Source organism: Strix uralensis, chromosome 20, assembly GCF_047716275.1.
Source record: "Strix uralensis isolate ZFMK-TIS-50842 chromosome 20, bStrUra1, whole genome shotgun sequence".
Classification (NCBI taxonomy): Eukaryota; Metazoa; Chordata; class Aves; order Strigiformes; family Strigidae; genus Strix; species Strix uralensis.
The window spans coordinates 1,729,260-1,748,290 of record NC_133991.1 but is presented as its reverse complement, the minus strand read 5'-3'; the positions used below and the strand labels follow the sequence as shown (position 1 = coordinate 1,748,290).

At 52.4% G+C, this 19,031-nt stretch overlaps 1 protein-coding gene across 7 annotated transcripts in view; it reads left to right on the top strand.

The window, feature by feature from the left end:
* The window catches only part of TSPOAP1 (TSPO associated protein 1), a 71,203-nt gene that overhangs the window by 5,446 nt on the left and 46,726 nt on the right, over positions 1 to 19,031 (top strand). For all 7 annotated transcript variants that reach the window (XR_012631766.1, XM_074890699.1, XM_074890701.1 and 4 more), the window contains exons 2-5: positions 7,251 to 7,358; positions 9,078 to 9,206; positions 11,358 to 11,534; positions 14,814 to 15,083. Coding sequence is in view for 6 of the 7 variants with exons in the window: in XM_074890699.1 (XP_074746800.1) it covers positions 7,251 to 7,358; positions 9,078 to 9,206; positions 11,358 to 11,534; positions 14,814 to 15,083 (684 nt within the window). In the remaining variant the exon portion in view is untranslated. The remainder of the gene's footprint in view (positions 1 to 7,250; positions 7,359 to 9,077; positions 9,207 to 11,357; positions 11,535 to 14,813; positions 15,084 to 19,031) is intronic.

Sequence of the window (19,031 nt, the reverse complement as noted above, 5' to 3'; positions counted from 1 at the left end):
GAGCACATTTGTCTCTTCAGAGCTGAACGTGGTAGGTAATCCAGCTTCTCCACTCAATACAACCAGACTTGTGAGACCACGAATACTGTTGCTGAGGCTCTGACATGGGAAGGAGACCCAAGCTGTGGTCCTGTCAGAGAGCAGTGGCACTGCTGTATGGGCAGAGGATTTCCTGACCTGCAGCTGAGTGGCTTTCCAGGGTGAAGCCCTGACACAGCCCAGGGCCACTCGCCGTGGACAGGCACTTTGTTCCCAAAGTGTGTTCGTCAGTACCAAAGTCTCATGCCTTTCTAGGGAGTGTTTCTTTGGATTAGAGTTTCTGTTACAAGAAAGATGAGATATCAGAGAACAATCAACTCTGCTCCAGCCATCAAAATACCAAACCTGAAAAGAGCCTCATTTTATCATTTTTCCCCAGGGTTTTGGGTTGGTTTTTTTTTTTTTTGCATGTTTACAAAGTAGAATTATCTGACATGTGGCATCCAAAAAGACAGTCCAGATACTCCATGAAGACCTCAGGGCTGCCTGGGCCTGAGCCTGCAGTGCTGGGAGCTGCAGGCTGACCTTTGTTCAGACCTAAACATCAAAAAGCCCCAACAATTTCTATAGAAAGCCAATACCCACGTCTTAGCTCAAATGATTGGCAATGCACATGAGTACGCAAGAAGCAGAGGTTGCGAAGTCTTTCTGTGTTTGCACTGAAGATGTTAACACATTTACTTCCCACTTCTTCTAAGCTTTGCTTTTTCTAGTGTAAATACTGTTGCTTGTGCCTACTTCTCTGCAGATTCAATGACTTGCTCAGCAGCACCCAGAAAAATCTGCAATGGGGGAAAAAGGTAGCTTGGCTCTCTTGGCTCCATACTGGGCACCTGAATTTTACAACCAAACTAGATTTTATGATATATAGCTTGTCTTTCATACATTTCCAAGGTGTGCAATGAAACAGAGATGCTGTTAGTGTCCCCTGACTGTGGTGGGGATGGAGCACAGTCCTGCTTTACCAGCGTGGAGCTAGGCCAAATCTTTCTGAAAGCTGATAAGAGACAAAGGAGAAGCTTCAGTCTTAAAATGGTAGTTGCTAGAACAGGCTTTGTACGTGTTTCTTGTCCTACGAAATGCAGACATCTTTCTCACAAGGTGTGTAGGTGGGAAAAGATCCTTCAAGGGACACAGGGGTGCCCAGGGGTCACAGAGTGACCCAAGGGCAGGAAGATGATTTTGTTGTTGTACTTGAGGAGCTGTGCTGCAGGTTATCTGGTAACCAAAATGGATCACATCCCAGCAATCATCAGCTGCATGCATCCTGGGTTTGCAAAACAATTTGTGTTTAATGTGGAGAGAGGTTGGGTCACAGCCGGGGAAAGCCTGTCCAGGGCCACACACACACACACACACCTTGTCATGCTTCTGCTTTAGGCAGGTAACAGCCAGCTGGAAGGAGTGTGGGTTACAGGTCTCTGTACCACACTGGAGAGCAGGGCAAGGAGCAAATCAAGGACTGATGATACCAGCAGTTGTTCAGCCAGATGAGCACCTGCACCCTGAGCAGGACCTTTCCCCTGCGAGAGTCCCCACTAGGTCCAGCCCTGGGAGGACTGCTTACGGTGGGTCTCTGTGCTGGGCTCTATGGCACGGGGACAGGCTGGCCTTGGGGGAAAGGAAAGGGTTTCTCCAAATCCTCCATCCCTCTCAACTGTCTGTTTTATGTCTGGTTGTGAAAGATGAAGAAATGTGCGTGCAGTACGTCAGGAGCGGTTCAGAGCTGCCTTTTCAGCAGCCGTGGGGTATTTTGGTGTAATTTCTCTCGTCTGCTTGCAAAACTTCTTGTATTCTGGATTTGCTGATAAAGGTGAGAAATCGTGCTGCACTGCACACTGGACATGGCTGCAGCCTTGGATTTTGTAGCACTGACGCTCTGCCTCTGCCCTGAGAGTTTATTTTCCACTCACATTCCTCCTTGTCTCAGTTTTGCAGGAACATTAATTTCTCCCTGGTTGGGGAGACTGGAGAAGCTGAGCTCACCAAAGGACAGCTGAGCCAAGGCGGTCTGGGCTACTGAGCTTATTTTTCTCCTCCTGGAGTAGCTGGGTTTGCTTTCCTGGGACAGATGATGGTGCTTTCATAAGAGGCTTTAAAGATAAGAGGACCTGAATTTGTGAGACTCCAATTTTAGCTGCATATCTCATTTTAAACACACTGTGAGGATCATAGGAAGAGTTGGCAGTGGTCAGAGGGTGTGCAGGAGAGGATGCCTGGGGAAAGTGTAAGAAAGAGCAAATACATAGTGAATGTTCCCTGAATATGCTCTTAATATCTTGCAATCTGTGGCTCCAGCACTCCCCATGCTGGAGGCAGTATCTTTGAAGTTAATAGCCTCGGATGGATTTTTTCTTCCGTGAATTTGTTACTTAGGGTGATAAAAATCAGATAAATGAGAAAATCGCATAAATAAGGGCAAGTGGTAGGCTGGAAGAGGGACGGGCAGCGGGAGGTAGTGCTGACTCATGGAAACGGGAGTTGGCAGTGCGCAGGGTGAGGAGCTGGTGGGGAAGTGCCATGAAGTCAACAGAAGAACAGAGATGTTTGTGTCTGAAACCAGGAACCCAGCGCAAAATGAAGGAAGCAGAACAAGTGCTGTGGGGGCTGCCTATCAGAGGAGTGGTAGAATAACCACGACTGCATCCCAGGCACGTCTCTTACTTCTCCCATACCTTTAACAACAATATCCCTTTTACCTCCACTGTGACGATGCTTGCCACGGTGTGAGGCTGCTCACTGTGCCGGCAGCAGCAGAGGATGGGTTTTACTGACCGAACAGGAGGTGATGCTATTTTTGTCTTGCTTTTGACATGCAGCGAGGGCACTGCACAAGAGCAGCCTATGGAAAATAACTTTGTTCTGTGAGGGAGCCGATTCCCTTGAAACTGGATGGAAGAGGAGAAAATGGATTGGCAATGACAGGTTTCATTTCCAAGTGGCAAGAACTGAGAAGTTAAGGAAGCTAATTACCAAAGTCAGCTGGAACGAACAGCTAAAGGGCTTTGACATGGTGGAGGCTTGGTGACAGTGATTTCAAATGAAGTGGAGGGTTTAATATATCCAAGATAGCAGGAGAGCTGGTGTAGTTTCACCTAGGAAATAGGTCTGCAAAGGAGGGGCTGGTTTTCAGAGACGGCTTTTGCAAATCAAACCTGGCAGCTGGACCCATATCTGCTGGAGATGGGGACATCACTGCAGGGACATCTTGAAATTGTATATGTTTTATACATCTTGAAATTGTGTATGTTTTAAAATCAGTCATGAGACCGCCTGTTTCCAAAGGCCACCTGAGACCTCCCGCTCGTGGGGCCACCTGGTAAATTCCTCCTCCCCGTCTGGCTCTCCGCAGGGATTTTAGAACAATGCTGGGCTTAGTCTTTGGCGGGTTCCCCGGGGTTGGCGTGGGGGAAGCCCTCCTGGCTGGGCCATGCCAGGCTGTGCCGCGAGGCACCGGCAGCCCCAGCCGCATTGCAGAGCAGCCGCGGCAGGCAGCGTCTGTTGTCCTCGCTGTGGCTTGATTTACTGTCCCCCAAATGGCTTCCTGCAAGTTTTCTGCAGGACTCTAAAGACTGCGCTGGGTGCTGGGGTGTTCCAGGGGGATTTTGGCTGTGTGACCCATTTAGCAGCCTGGCTGGGCACCTCTCCCTGCAAAAGCTGCTGCAGCTCTCTGTTGCTTTTTGAAGTTTTCAGGTGAAAAAGCAGCAGCTTTCTCGCAGCTGCCCTGCTGAGGCTTTTCTTTGTTTGCTCGTTCTCAATGCATCCTGAAGAAACTGTATTTTGGGCTCTACCTGCCAAAAAAAGGTGACAGATGATGACGATTTCCCTGCAATGGGAGGCTTCAAAGCTGCCTGCCTGCTGCACAGGGGAGCCGTGGTCTGCTCTCCTCCCTCAGCATCCCTGCTGCTCTTCTCCTACCTTGCTCTGGTTTTAGAAAATTTCCCCCATGGCCAAAGAACATGTCACTTGGGTTAATTTTTTAGTGGCCAAGGATGCTCCTGATGTCAGGGACATACTTCCTGGAGACCCACCCTCCTTGCTGCCCCGCAGTGTCAGCTCTGCCTCCAGCTCACTGCAAACCTCCCTGACCGAGGGATGCTTTTGGATTTTGGCTCCTGCCAGCACTTCTGCTTGTCTTGATCAAGAAGAGTCACTTTGGGGGCAGCTTCTGTGCCTCTTCTCCCTAATGATTTCCTCAGCTCCCTTCAAAAAGCATTGTTCATGGGGCCGTGAGCACGGCCTGCAGTAAGGCTGCACAGCGCAGCACGGGATCCTTGAGGAACAGCGGAGCGGTTAATAAATTAAAAGCTATTTCATTATAGGAAATGAATGTTTAATGAGCGTGGGATGACGTCTAGACAGTCCTTCGGTTCCAGGCTCTACGCGGTTCAGCCAATGCAGCTGGTGCCAGCTCAGCACCGGGGGGAAGGTTTGGCAAAGCTCTCCTGGGCAGTGAGGTCCCTGTGTGGGATAGATGTCCTGGCACGGCAAGGAGCTCCTGCCTTCACGTCTTCTCACTGCAGATTCCCCTTGTGCCTCTCTGGGCAAAGCCCCAAGGAGCTGTGGCCGCAGTGGGACGTGCTGGCAGGGGGGAGGTTTGGCTGCGTGCCTGGCCCCAGCCTGGAGCGCACAGCCACGCGCTCCTGCTCCATGGCACCTCGCCCAGGGGTCCTGCAACACCCAGGGAACTGGAAGGGTCTCTGTGTGGTCTAGGACATCCCAACCTTTGCCACATCATGGGCTCTGGGGTCGTGGCAAGAAACCTGGGCTGAACTGGGGACAGCCCGGTAGGATGAGAGTGAGTCTTTGCATCCTGCCCCAACTAAGATGTTGTTCTAAAGCTAAAGAAAAGGGATTTCAAATACAGAAATTTGGATATAAGTCCCCAGAAGATCCCTCTGCCATGCTGGAAGTGCTAATTGAAACTGCAGAAACCTGGTGCTGATGCCATCAGAAGTTGTAGCTGCCTGATGGGAGAGGCAGGAGCACCTCAGCTCCTCTGCAGAAGCTCTCCAGCTCTGATCCCAAGCGCAGAGGGCACTGGCTGAGTTTGCTCGGCCTGTCTAAGGGCAAGCAAGCACAGACGAGAAGCTTGAGGCCTCTCAGCAGCAGCAGGAAGATGGTAATAATGCATTTTGACTTCATCCCAGGGGCTGCCTGCTTGGCTCTGGGAATGGCAGCAGTGAAACAGCCCGAGGCACTGCCACACACAGCACGGGATGTGCTGGTAGGACCTTCCCTGTGCACCCCCCCTGCTCTGTGCCCCCATCAGCACCTGCAGCATCCCCTGCATGGGTGCCCAGCCCAAGGAACTGCTTTGCTGTTGCTGGAGCCGGTGATAGGGAAATATTCTCTGGGGGTGCCTTGCTGTCCCTGTAAAGCAGTAGGAATGGGACCGATGCCACAGGATCTGGTACTGGGTCTCTGGGCCCAGAACACCAAGCAGGGGGCTTGGCTCCCAGGAGAGCTTTTTGGCTCCCCCAAGCCACTGAGTTTGGGGAGCTCCTTGGTTCCTGGGCCTCCCTGACCACCCTTGGGAGCAGTTCTGAGTCACTGGAGAGCAGGAGAGGGCACCCAGGTGCCTGGGTGCTGCTGTGGTGTGATGTCCCTGGGGAATGCTGCAGTAACTGTGCCTTTGTGCGTAGGGGAGGAAAAAAAAAGACTAGAGGAATATAAATGTATTTTTGCTTTTCCACAAGTGAAAAGCAGTACAATCTCTTCAGCTTTCTCAAACCCTGGGATTTCTGCAGGGTGGATACCTGCAAACCACTGTGCCCAAGGCCTGTCAACTCATGTCACCTACCATCCCCTCCTGGTGGCTCAGGGAGCTGCTGGGACCTGGGGACACTGCATGAGGCCAGTAGGGAGGGCTGGGTGTTGTCTTCTGGGGGTGGTTTTTTTTGTTTTTCAATCTCTTTCAGTTGTATTCTCCCTCCCCACTCTGCCAAGGCGTTTCCATACAGGCATGAGAGGTTGGGAGGGCCATGGCATGGACATGGCAGCCACGCCAGGGGATTCGATGGGGTGGACTTTGTGGCACTGGCCTCCTGCCCTTTTTCTCCAACAGCCATGACTGAGAAGCTAAAATATAGTATTGGTCAAAAGTGTAGTGAGTTTTAGCCAGTCTCAGACCTCCTAGAGCTTAGCAGCACCCGGGTGCTGTGAGCTGCCTGTCTGACTTCTTGCTACCAAGAAAGCTTGGGCAGCATTTCTTTGGTAGCCGAGGGATGCTTCCCTCGTAGCCTTGGCTTGCAAAGTGCAGGAGCAGAGTTGTACACTGGGAAGGTTGTGGCCATTCAGCGGCACCAGCAAAGACTTGCCCAGGCACTGGGAGCGGGTCCTGCAAGACCTGCCTGGCTTCTGGGAAAACATCTGTCCAGTCTTCCCGTGATGTGCAGTTTGCTACTGCCATATGGCAGCTGTGAAGCAATAGCTTGGCTACGAGCTTTGCTAACGCACAAAAATACTTTTTGGGAGCCTGCTTCGGCAGCGAGCCTGTGGCGAGCTGTGCTGAGCAGGAAGCAGTAACCACAAAGCTATATATACAGCTCCCGGCAGAGCTGCTGCTGCTTTTGATGTGACAAAATTAAGGTGGTATTTTGCAAAGAAATCCAGCATGTCGCCTTCTTCCGGAGCCGAGGCTGACACAGAGAGGGCAGAGCCCAGGGCCTGGCTCCTGGGCCGTCTCCTGGGCCAAACCAGGGGAGCTGGCATGGGGAGACGGGCGAGGAGCTCTCATCGCCTCCAAAAGCTGTGTGGTGCTGGAGGCCGTCGGGTCCCTGAGCTGTGGGGAGCAGTGCACGTGTCTGGGGTGTCACAGCTTGTGCTCTGCCTGCCTGGCTCTTGCTGGCCCTTGAGCTGGTTTAGATGGTACCGTGGCAAAATGCAAGTGGCTGGGGATGACATGAGGGTCTGGGCAAGCTGAAAGCATCTTTAAAGCTATGGGGATGGTAGCTGTCACCCACAGGTTATGTAGCCCAGCCCCAAAGGCCACTCGTCCCCCAAAGGACATGTGGCCCCTTCCCTCCTCCTGAAATCAGCCTCCGCATCCCGCCTTGCCCCTTCTGTGCCTGCACCCTGATTCTGCCAGCCTCCCTGCACAGCCAGGCTGGGCTTGCTGCAGGGCCAGGGTGGGTGTGCAGCTGCGGTCCCTCTGCCCCTCGCCCCGGGCAGGCGAAGCCCTGCCTTGTCTCTTCTGCGCTGTTTTGCAGAGTGGGGCTGACTACGGCTTCCTTGTGAGCCAGAACACGAAGCTCCTGAGTGCGCTGGAGGACCTGCGGCACCGCTGCTCCAGCCTGGCCGAGGAGAACAGCTTGCTGGTGAGCAGAGGACGTGGCCCCGTCCCACGCCCTGGCCGGGTGCATGGGCTACGCCGTGGGGAGGGAGCCCTGGCCAGGGCGAGCTGCCGTCTGCTGCCAACTCCAAGAGATGCCAGCACACAGGATTGGCTGGGCAGGGCCAGGGGGGAAAGGGGGCCTGGGTCTGCTGGGTACTCTGGGTGCCTTTGCACTGCACCCATCGCTGGCTGGAGTAGGATCCCTTCCTCGTGATGTGGAGTGGAGCCGGGACCCTCTGCCGCCCTTTCCGTCATCTTTGGTGCTACTTGCCTGCTGGAAACCATGAGAGACTTTAATGCCCGTGAGAGCAGGCAGAGAGCAAGGCAGCGGTGAGCTGACGGCAGAGGAGGGGGAAGTCGCTCTTGTTTCCTCTTTAATTGAAAAAGCAGAAACACTGATTCACTCGGCCTCGGCTTTGGGTGACGGTGCAGCACTGCCCCCTGCTCCCACGGGAGCTCGGCACCCGGCTCCTCCCCAGCTGCACCCCCAGCACCCAAAGCCAAGCCAGGCTGCCCCAGCTGGGCCACCCATTGTGCCCTGCTCCCCCATGCCTGGCTCCCCAGGCCCATGGTGGGCAGCTCAGATCCTCGGGAAATATGAAGAGGGGATGGTCCCTTCCTGCATCCTCCCTGGAGAGCATCAGCCCCTTGTGCAGCCCCGTGGCGTGGGGATGCAGCCAACCCAGGCCCCTGAAAGTTTGATTGCTCAGCATTTCAGATTTATATCACCAAATTCACCACACATATTTTAGATAATTTTCTTACACTAAAAGCATAAATCCAGTATGATCTGCACGCTGAGGGGTCGCCCCTTATCAGTCATCTGGATTTTAGCAAAACACTATCGTGTGAGCTCTCATCAAATCTTACTCTCTAAAATCAGCCTTGGTCTTCTGGCTGAAGAAAAGCAGTGAGAGCAGCAAGCGCCCGTGGTGGGATCTCACAGGGGTAGGGAGGAAAATAATTGGAAGGATCAGCTGACCTGACATTTTTGCTGATGTGAAAAGACAGCACAACACATCTGGGTACGACCTTGAGAGAATGAGCCATCGGCAAGCAGCAGTTTATTGAAATGGACAGAAAACAAATAAAAGGGGATTAAGAGCAAACAGAATCAATAGGAAGAAAAAGGAGATTTGCTTTGAAAACATCATAAACTCCTTTGTCACCTTCTCCCTGTTCCCCCCAACTCATGCTTTGGTGTCCTGAGAAAAAGGACAATGGCGAAGCTTGCAGTGGCAGTGCAGCACAAATCCACAGCGATGTCTTGAGTCCTGTAATCCCAGGGAAATAAACTGGGAAGACTTTGGAAGAGAAAGCCCAAAGGGTGGGTGGCCAGGCCAGACTGATGCTGGAGACGTGCCAAGTCCCAACCAGCAAAGGCTGCAACAAGTGTGTTGTGGCTGGAGAGGGCCCTGGCCTGGAGTGGGGTGAGGGGCATCTCGTGGGGACCAAGAGGTCACATTAACAAAAATACTGGGAAAAACACAGGTTTCAGTTACTGGAGAGGCAACAAGAGCAGATGTTGGTGTTTAATGGTTGGGACAGTTGTAGGAGAACAGGCCAAGCCCAGCTGGGAAAAGCCCTGTGGGCACAGAGCAGGTCAGGCAGGGCTGGGGACCTCGGCTTCCCCTAACACCCCCGGCACGCAGCTTCGAGCTGAGCAGGGGCTTCACCTCAAGTCTCTCCTTCTGTTTTCTAGCGCAGGAGCTGCTTTCCCCAGACGGAGGAGAAGGTGAAGCACCTGAAGAGGAAGAATGCGGAGCTGGCAGTGATCGCCAAGCGCCTGGAGGAGAGAGCCCGGAAACTCCAGGAGGCAAACCTCAAAGTGGTGAGTGCCGGGGCTTGCCGCTGCTGGGCACGGCTGGGATGGGAAGCTGAGCTAGGAGAGCACCTCATTGCTGGGACTTCTCGCTTGCTACTTCTGTTGAGCTAGAAAGGCCTTTTCTTTCCCCTTTTCTTAAACCTACAGCAAACATGCTTTGCACATCAGCAGCAAGGGCAAGAATCACGAAAACCAGCTATTGCTGCTGCCTTCTGCTGGTGTGTGGGGAGCTGGCTTTGAGCAATTTCCTCCTGCTTGGTTTCTTATTGTAAATGTGCTAACTTACCTTAAGGTGTTAGTTTAAGGTAATTAGCTCAGCCTTCCCTAGGCAAGTGGTGAAAATAATTCATCTGACTTTACCGAAAAGAAACAGGAAATATTTGAATAAGAACAGGAGTGTGGTAAAGCAAAACAGGAAGGGGTGAGAGACTCTGCTCTGCCCCATCCACACCTTACTTGCATTGCTGTGCAAGCCTCATGGCTTTTGCTTTTTCCAACCCAACAGCAGCTTGTTGCAAACCTTGTAGTACCTGACAGGGTGCAGGAGTGGTGGGAGATGGCCGTAGGATGTGGGATTTGGGCGCAAGCAATTGCATGAGCTTCCTAATTGCAGTGGAGTACGGGAAAACCTTTCTTCCATTGGAAGGAAACCAGGGATTGTGATGGGGAATTCAAGCCCTGTAGGATAGAAAGGAGGAAGTGAAAAGTTTGCTGAAGAGAAGGTGGGGGATTTTCTTGGCAATGCCTGCCCTCTCTGTCCCCAGGCACCACACTGCCCGTGTGGGGTTTTGGTACTTGCAGGGCAACAGCTGCTGCCAGATGGACATGTCAGATACTATGCTAAAAGAAATAATTTGATATCCATCCAACAGCTATGCAGACCCTCCAGCAACTATACAAATACTGTTTCATTTTTTTCCTGAGTGAAACTTTGGGGTGGTGACAGTTTAAGACCTGTGCAAGCCCTGGGAGAACCGACTTGCTGGGCTCCTGGGCTGGCCCAGGTCTCCCAAGAGCAGAAAGTGCTTGGATGGCTGAGGCTCGTGGAGGGTGAGCTGGAGGCAGGACCAGGCAGCTGCATGCCCAGAGAGTGGGCCCTGAGGAGCTGGGGTTGCCTTCAGTGCCTGGTACGTAGGTTCCGTGGAGCTGGGGCCCGGCATGCAGCTTCTGCATGTGGGGGAGACGCTCGGGAAGACCTGGGGAGGAAAAGTCTGCACAGAGGATGCCACGTTCTTGATCAGGCAGGGGAGAGTCCCCCCTCACCAAATTGTCAGGCTTTGTGCAGACAAAAATAGCTGGACAGGGAGAGGCAGGTTTGATAAACCCAGGGACTGGATGTGGCCTCACTGCTCAGAGGGTTGGGATGAGAAGTGGGGGCATGAGCTGCCCATTGATCCAGCTCCATGGTGCTGGTACCCAGTGGGAGATCCAGCCCCAGGGATGGGGGCATGTGCTGAGACCTGGCATCCCAGGGAGACTGCAGCCAGGGCCTCTGTCCAGAGCCTGGGCCCAGCCAGCTGCCTGTCCCTGTCTGCCCGCTCCCCTTGAAGCATGCTGCCGTCCTCACCCTTGCTCGTCCCTCCCTCGCAGGGAGCATGTGAATCTGAACTGCTTCTCCTGCTGAACGCCTCCCAGTCCTCCCCCAGCCACGCTGGTCCTTGCTGGGCTCCCTCTTGCCTCTCTCTTTGCCTGTGCCTTCCACCCATCCATGCTGAAGCCCTCTTTCCTGCTGCCTTGAAACCCACAGACGCTCCATTTCTCTTCCTGGTTTGGTCACCTTCATCCTTGCTCCCATGCTCATCTTTCCTGCCATCCCCCCCTCCTCTTCTCTGCTGTCTTCTGTTTTTCTGCCTTCATCCTGTTTTTCTCTCCTCCCCCCACCCACTGTTGGGGACAGACCCCATGCTGACTATACCCACTGGCTCATCATGAGCACCTTCTCTTTCCCACCTCTTGTCTGACCCACTTCTCCATCCAGCCCTTCCTCTTTCCTCCCACTTTTCCATATGTCTGTCCTCCTCTTCTGTCTGCCTGTCTGTCCTTTGGGCTAGGCTGCACTTCTTGACAGTGCTGCCTGTCCAATGTTGGGGGGATGGGGTGGTGGTTAATGAATACCAACGCATGTGGCTTTCTCCCTTGCTGCTCTCTCTGGTGTAGGTAACTGCTCCGGTGCCTCTGAAGGGCTCCAGCCTGGAGCTGTGTAAAAAAGCATTTGCCCGCCAGCGTGCCAAGGACCTGACAGAGCAAGCCAGTGCTCTCCTGGCAAAAGACAAGCAGATCGAAGCTCTGCAGCAGGAGTGCCGGGAGCTGCAGGCTAAACTCATTGCAGGGAAGGTGAGACACTTTCTGGGACATCACTCGGTGCCTGGGGACAAGCAGTGATGGCAACCAGGCTCCAGGAAGCTGTGTGAGGGCAATTAGTCCCAAGTGCAGACTGAAAACAGAGAGCATTTGATGTGTGATTTGGATAAGGGACACTGGGCGAGTGTGTGGCAGAGATAGTGTCTGGACCCTTCCAGAACAGTGTGTTGTGGGACACCCCAGTTTGTCCCTCTGCGAATTCATGGGTCTGAGCTGCTGTTTTCAGCAGCAAGTTAAACTCTCCCCCTGGAAAACACTGAGAAGCCACAAATACAGGATGTCTTTTCACAGTGCTGAGCTCCAAGCAAGATGTAGAAGCAGGATCTCCTTTTAAAGTGTTTCTTTAAAAAGTAAACCAGCCAAACATGTTCCCAAGAATCAGCCTAAATCCCATGTCTTGAGTTGCACCTGTGTGCTCACAGCCACCACGAGACTGGGTATAACTAGGTGCATCCTTGTAGGACTGTGACTAAGGGTACAAATCACTAGACAGGGATGGGTGTTCATGAAACCATCTACAATGCTGATGCCTGCACCTGGGCTGGTGACCTACGTTCCCCTCAGCACCAGCGTAGAGCTTCCTGATATAAATGATGGGATAAAAGGGATAATTCAGCTCATCCCAAGACAGATGTCTAATACTGGTTGGACGTGTCATTCTCTCAAAGCACTGCTTCTCTGCCATGACCCTGAAAGGAGCCTCTGCAGATATCTGAAGCTAGGTGAAATGATTCCCAGTCAAGGCGACTAAAGCAACCTGTTCTGGGCATATCAGATACATCTTTTGTTCCTGAGCTAGATGTTTTCAGTTTAGGTCAGTTAATAAACTCCCACGAGTGGCTCAGGAACGTTAGGGCTTGCACTGGATCCCCCCTGTTTTGCTGATGCAGATGTGATCAAGTGCAACCCAACATTCCTGCACCCCGCTGAGCTGAATGCTTAGATTTCTACCTACCCTACTTAGATGATATTCAGGTGACAAATACCTCCTCACTGAAAGCAGCTTTATTTCTGTCCCCGACCTCCCTATATGATCATTTTAACTATGGGTTTGAAGGCAGATTTCAGTCTTTCCCTAATGTACATCTCATCAGGACAAGGATGACCGGGTGTTTGCTGTTTGTACAGGCTGCCCCACTGATCCCTCCTGGCATTAAAACACAGGAGAAAGTTATCCAGGTTTGACTGTGCTCTGTGGTGTCACCGAGAAGAAATTCCCTTCCTGTCCCCTTGATTTCCCACTGCAGACCCCCACAGAAGTGGGAACAGACCCTTTCCAGTCTGATTTTCCCAGCAGAGCATGCTGGGCAGCCTGAATCTGCCAGGGGCAGTGAGTGACAAATTATAGAGGAATGTGACAAAGGTGGGTGAGCAAGATTCATTACTGACCAAAGAAATACACATGGGTGCAATCCTCAGGGTGGCTGAATTCAGCCATGGCCTTGCTGGGGCGTGGGTGACCACCCTGACTTAGCCAGTGAGACGGTCTGTTTGTGTAACTGCTGAGGCACTGGTAACGGAGGACATCGATACACAAGCAGGGAATCCACAGAGAAGAGAGCAAGAGAGGAGATCATTCTCTCTGATCTTGTTTTTTTCCCATTTCTCTTCCAAGCAAGCTGCTCATTAAATTTTAATTTTCAGCTAGTTAAAATTCAAAATTCACATAATCTGTCTGCAGCATGCAAAATGCATTATGCCAGTGAAGGGGTTTATATGCAGAGCTATCATGTGCATGCTCAGAGTTTGTAACCAAATCAATTTTAATCTAGGGTATTTAAAGCAGCACAAATTTTTCAGTAGCTATGAAGTGGATCTGCTCAGTTCCTTTCTAGGGGCAGGACAGACACCCTGCGTGCCGGGCTCCAAAAGCATTGGTCTTGTTTTGCAAAGTTTGGGTTCTTAGGATAGGATAAAATGATTTCCTGAGATTGTGATCCAGTGATAGGCTTTCAACCAAACCTCAGCTCCAGCTAAAACCAGACTGCAATTTCTCGCAGAATGGATTCTTGGAAGAGGGGGATTGCGGGGAACAGCAAGGCAGCTGCAGGGGACGTGTATAATAGAAACTGAGGGGAGGACTGAGGGTTTTTTTCTACTCCCTTGTTCCCCCAGGCTTCGGAGGCTGTCTGTTGGGAATAGCTGCCTTTTTTTGGTGGGGGAAGGGAGATTTTGTACAGAGCCACAGCCAATTTTAAAGAACTACTACCCTGATAGCCTGAACATGGGTCTGGCACAGAGAAGGCCCAGCTGCTCACTTCTTGAATCTGTACTCAGTTCCCATTAATGCTGCCTCAGTTTCCCCCTTGTAGTATGACAGTAACCATGGTTTTCTACACAAATTGTCTTTATAAAGCAAACACTATTTTTAGGGCAAATAAGAAGTGAATGGGGAAGCAGATTAAATTTGTCCTGGATACCAATTATGCGTTGAATTCACTAGCTTAGGAGCTTTCCAGGGGAATGAGCAATGTCTCCTCCAGCAGCATATTTGTAAAGACAGGTTTTCATAACCAGCTTTTGTACATACATATGGACATGCAGGTACGTGTTTCTTCAGCTTCCTGAAAGCTGAAAACCTTTGAAGAATTAAACAAGCTGGTGACATATTCTCACATTTTTGTGAGAGTAAGATTGCACTGGTTTCCTTCAAAAGCTGCTGGTTTTGGGTCTGGAGTGGATGGGAGTGACCCCTTGTGCTAAAGATAGGGGCCCATCCACACATACTGTCTCGGAAGAGGTTAGAAATCAAGAATGTTTGAAAACCAAACATTATCCTGAGCAAGAACTGAACAAATCCCAGATGTTCTTCATTCTTTCCAGCATTTAAAGCCCTAACCACCGTTAGGGCTGCAGAGAATGCCAGCACCCTCACCAAGGAGGTAAACCAGCTAAGGCTCTCGTTTGGCTGGGAAATGAAATTATATTACCCTGACACGCTCTCTGCTGGCAAGCCCTGGGAAAGCACACACGTAGAAAAGCCCTTTTGCTTTGCGCTGGAATTAGCTGCAGAAGCATTACAGGCTAGTTTTTATCAGCGGGAGGAATAACGTATTTGCATAAGGGATGCAAAGTGGCTGCTTTTGAGGCTTTGGAGACCCAGGAAACACAAATCTTTGTGTGCCACATTACCTGGTTTTTGCCAGTGTCTCTCCATGTAAAGCTTTTGGAATTTGCATGTTAAATCACCACCCTGACCTGTTCCACCTTTTAGAGCTTGTCAGCGACATGATGTGTTTGTATCTCCTGCAGGATGACCCTCACTGCCTGAACGTCATCGAGTTTGATCGCCTGTTGCGGGAATCCCAGAGAGAGGTGTTACGGCTGCAGAGACAGATCGCACTGAAGAATTTCAAGGAGTGTCTACGTTCCTCTAAAATCAGTTCAGGCGGCGCTTCGCCAAGCGCTGCCGCGCGCTTGGGACCGCCTGTACCAACGCTAGATACCTGCGTCAAAGGTTCACCTCTACTGAAGGAGACCCGCTTGGGAGACCCAGCGCGTGCAGGGGAAGCACACCGGGAGGTGAGACAAGTGGGTCGGCGATCTAAGTTTTGCTGTTTAATTACTCCATTAATTACTCTTCTTAGGAAACTTCTTTAAGAGTCCGTGAGCACTGCGGTTCTCATCCTCTGCGAACAGGTGCTGTGCTGGTTTCTGAAATGACCGATCCAAGCGCCGGGTCCCAGAGGGCCGGGGGGGACGTGGCCGCTGCTGGCAGCCCAATCCCGTGCAGGGACACCAAGCCATGCCGGGGGCTCGGTCCTGCTGCTCTTCCCCGACACGGGGCTCCCACACTGTCTTTTCCAGCCCAGAAGCCAGGCAATGCCTCTTTTTGCCGTCATTGGCCAAAAACACACAGTTTGGGTGTTTGCAGAGGTCCGGACGTTGGCTCCCAGCGGGTGGGCGATGGAGACCCGTGGTGGCGGGAGACCTGCTGCTCCGTGACCCCCATCCCAATCCCCGTCCGCCGGCGCATCGGCTCCAGCCAGGGCGAAGCCCCGCGGCGGGCCGGGCCTCCCGCCCGCGCCGCGCTGAAGAGCAGGGCCGCGGCCTGGCCGCCTCCCGGGCCCCGGCCCCGGCCCCAAGGTTTCGGCCCGACCCGGGCCCGGCCGCCCCTCCGCGGCCGCAGTGGTACGGCCCGGCAAATCCGGGCCGCCTCAGGGCGCCGCCTCCCCGCTGGCGGCCCGCGCAGCCGGCAGGTAAGGCCGGGCCCTCCCGCCGAGCCCCTCGCCGGGCCGGGCCGGGGGCGGCTGCGGCGCCGCTTCCGCCGGGGGCTGGGGCGGGCGGGCCCGAGGCGCCGCCGGGGAAGCGCCTCTCCAGCGGCGGGGCCGAGCGGCTGCCGGGCGGCCGGGCCAGGCCCGCCGAGGCCTCCGCTGTCTGCGGGGCAGGGCAGCGGGGCTTCCCCTCAGCGCTCGGGGGCCAACTCCTCCGCGAAAGAGGTGGAAGCCGCGGTGAGAGGGCGGGGGCCGGCCCGGGGGCTCAGCCCGCCGTGGGGGCCGAGGCCTGGGCCAGTCCCTCCGGCAAGGGCGCACCGGCCCCGGGAACTGGGGCCGGGCGGGGGGTGAGGGGCCGGCAGAGGCCTCCGGGGCTGCCCGCAGGCCGGGCTGGCGGGCGGGGGGTGCGTGAGGCCGGTGCCACCCGGCTCCGGCGGCGTGGGGGTTTCCCGGGCCAGAGGCAGCACCGCGGCGTCAGCTGGCTCCCGGAGGGTTTGTCTGGTGCGGGCTCAGCCGGTTCCTTCCCGAAGCTTTCGGTGCCTGCGGTGGCCCAGAGCAGGGTGTCGCATCTGGGCTGTGTGCGGACGGGCTGCTCATCTTCCCTCCAAGCTCCCACCGGCTGCTCTCGTTTTGCTCCCCAGCTCTTATAGAAGATGTATTGAATATTCATTCCTTGTTTGGCCTTTCCAAGTCACTCGTGAGTTTATAGGCCCCTCTCCTTCAGCCGTTTTTTCTGTTTCTTTCTAGCCTCTGCCATGATTCAGTATTAATCGTCCTTGTCTCCTTCCTTTGTACGTTAAGTCTGTCATTTTTGTGTTGGGGGAAGCAGCACTGCACGCAGTATCCCAGACACTGTGTCATAGGTTCAGATAGTGACATAATGAACTTTTCTCTCCCTTTCCCAATAGATCTCTTTGCCTTTTTGTCTAAGCACTGAGTTCTATTAAAATATCATTTGTCTGATGGCCCTCTGTAGTCCCTCAGTGTCACGAGGGCCTCTTCACCATTTGTCTCATCGCTACATCCGTACTTGGAGAGCACGGTTCCCGCTGCCTCTCTTTTAGTCCTCTCATTTTTACTAGATATTTACCCAAGACAAATCTTCCCCCCCATCCTGTGGTGGCTCAGTATCTGCAGAACCCTTTCAAAGCACTGTAGCTGAGTGTGTTCAGAGCACCCAAGCAGATTGTACCTACTGGATCTCCCTCACCTGTTTGCTTGCTGACACCTTAGAAGAACTCTCTACAGATTTGTGAGTGTGGGGTTTTCTTCCCAATATATGTTTGTTTGGGGTTTTTTTAAGTATTTGCCTCATCTCTGTTACAATTTCTATCAGTTTGCCTGGAACAGGTGTCAAATGTACTGGTCTGCAGATATCTACTGCAATACTGTTAAAACTTGACATTTGCCACCTTCCACTTATTTCATATTAAGGCGGTGTCAGAGAAGTGACACACTGCATGTCTTGATTCAGTTGCTGCTGAAGAGAGAGATTCAGTTCGTGACGAAGGGGGTTTTTGAACCCTTGGGTGAATATTGTCTAATCTTGATGATTTGTTACTGTTTTGTTGGCTTCCACAGTTCTTACAGACAGTTCAGTTTGAGAGAGATCCTCGTCTCTGTTCTTCATAGTTTGAGATTTCTGCCCTAGTGGCCCCTCACCCCCCAGATTCCTCCATGATGAAGAAGGATGCACAGATGACTTTTCATTTTTTTCTTTCCCTCTCCTCTGCCCTTGTCTTCCTTGAATGGCCCTTCCATACCTTGGGTTTTAGCTGACCCTGTAGATCCTGTCAGACAGGAACATGTATTATGGCCTTTCTCATGGATGCTCTTTATTTCTCTGATTCAGGAGAGTCTGTCCTCATTGTCAAAAGATTTTCTGTCTGATAAATAGCAACGAGACTAAGGCCAACAGCGGTAGTGAAGGGGGAGCAGGGAGGCTGTTGCCAGTCTCTTAGCTGAAACCTGTATCACAGAACACCCCGGGCTCAACGGGCTGTATTCATTTGGGCGCAGTCGTGTCAGCTCTCGGGGCAGTAATCACAGTTGTCATAATTAAAAGAAATTACTTTGCTTTTCTATCCTGCTCCCCAGCACAGGGCGTCAGGGCAGTATTCCCCAGCTTTCAAAGAACTTCCTCAGAGTATAAAGAGCAAGCTTCTCCTTTAAGTATCCTTGGAAAATCCCATTTCTCTGTTCTTCTGATTTCTCTACTTTATTTAGGGTTTTGGGTGATGCTTATCTCTGTAGTGACAAATCATAATTTAGCAGGGATTTCTTTCAGTGATGGTGCTGACTTAAACAGCCTCCTGTTCACCACTGCTTGTTCCCACTTCCCCTTCACTTATGTCAGTGCAACTCATGTTGAGCAGTGGGACGTGGTGGATCTGAGTTAAAAACAACCAAGCAGACGCAACCTTCCTCCCGCCTTGTCCTGAAACCTGCATCAGCTTCGTGGTCTGGCTCTGCCTGACACTGCACAGGGCTGCCCTGGCATGGCTGAGGAAATGGGCCGTGGTTAGCTGGAAAGTGCTGGAGTGATTCTTTTGGGGCAGGATTGTGATGATGCTTTCTGGGTGCCTAGGGCAGAGGTTTCTAGAAAACTTACAACACTTTTAATTTAGTGTGTTGCGTGCTTTCTGTTCAGAAGCACAGGTACTTGTGTGCCTGTTGTATATTTGGCTTTAGCTGGCACAGCCTGGGGATGCTGATCAGTTGTACAGCCCCATCCCTCTCGCCATCAGGGTCTCTGCCAAGGTCAGTGCAGCCCAGGTGGATAGCACTGGGGGTGGAAAGGGATTCTAAAGTGAAAATGGTTCTACAGTGATTTTTAACTGTACGGTTGAACAGATTCTGTGCACCTGGCTCATTCATTGACCATCTTCCAGTCCCGGCTGTGAATGAGGTGGCACAGCTCCAGGTTGCAGCTCGCTTTGTGATGTGTGCCAGTCTTGTTATCAGTTGTTTAATACGGTGACGAGTCTGGGTTCTGTGTAAAAACAGCAGTATATGAGCATGTGGCTAGGGGCATGTCTTTGTTCTTGGGTGGAAATTAGGTCCATGTGGGCAAATTTGTAATTTTGTAATTTTTGTACATTGTCTGTAATTAGGAGTGTCATAATTTTGTTTAGCTTTTTGCTAGGAAATGATCATAAACCAGCAAATTTGCCTTGTATATCTGCAAGAGAGTGTGACTGGTGAAGCATGGTGCATTGTACTTGGACAGTGAGTATCTAACCCCTTAGCTGGCATC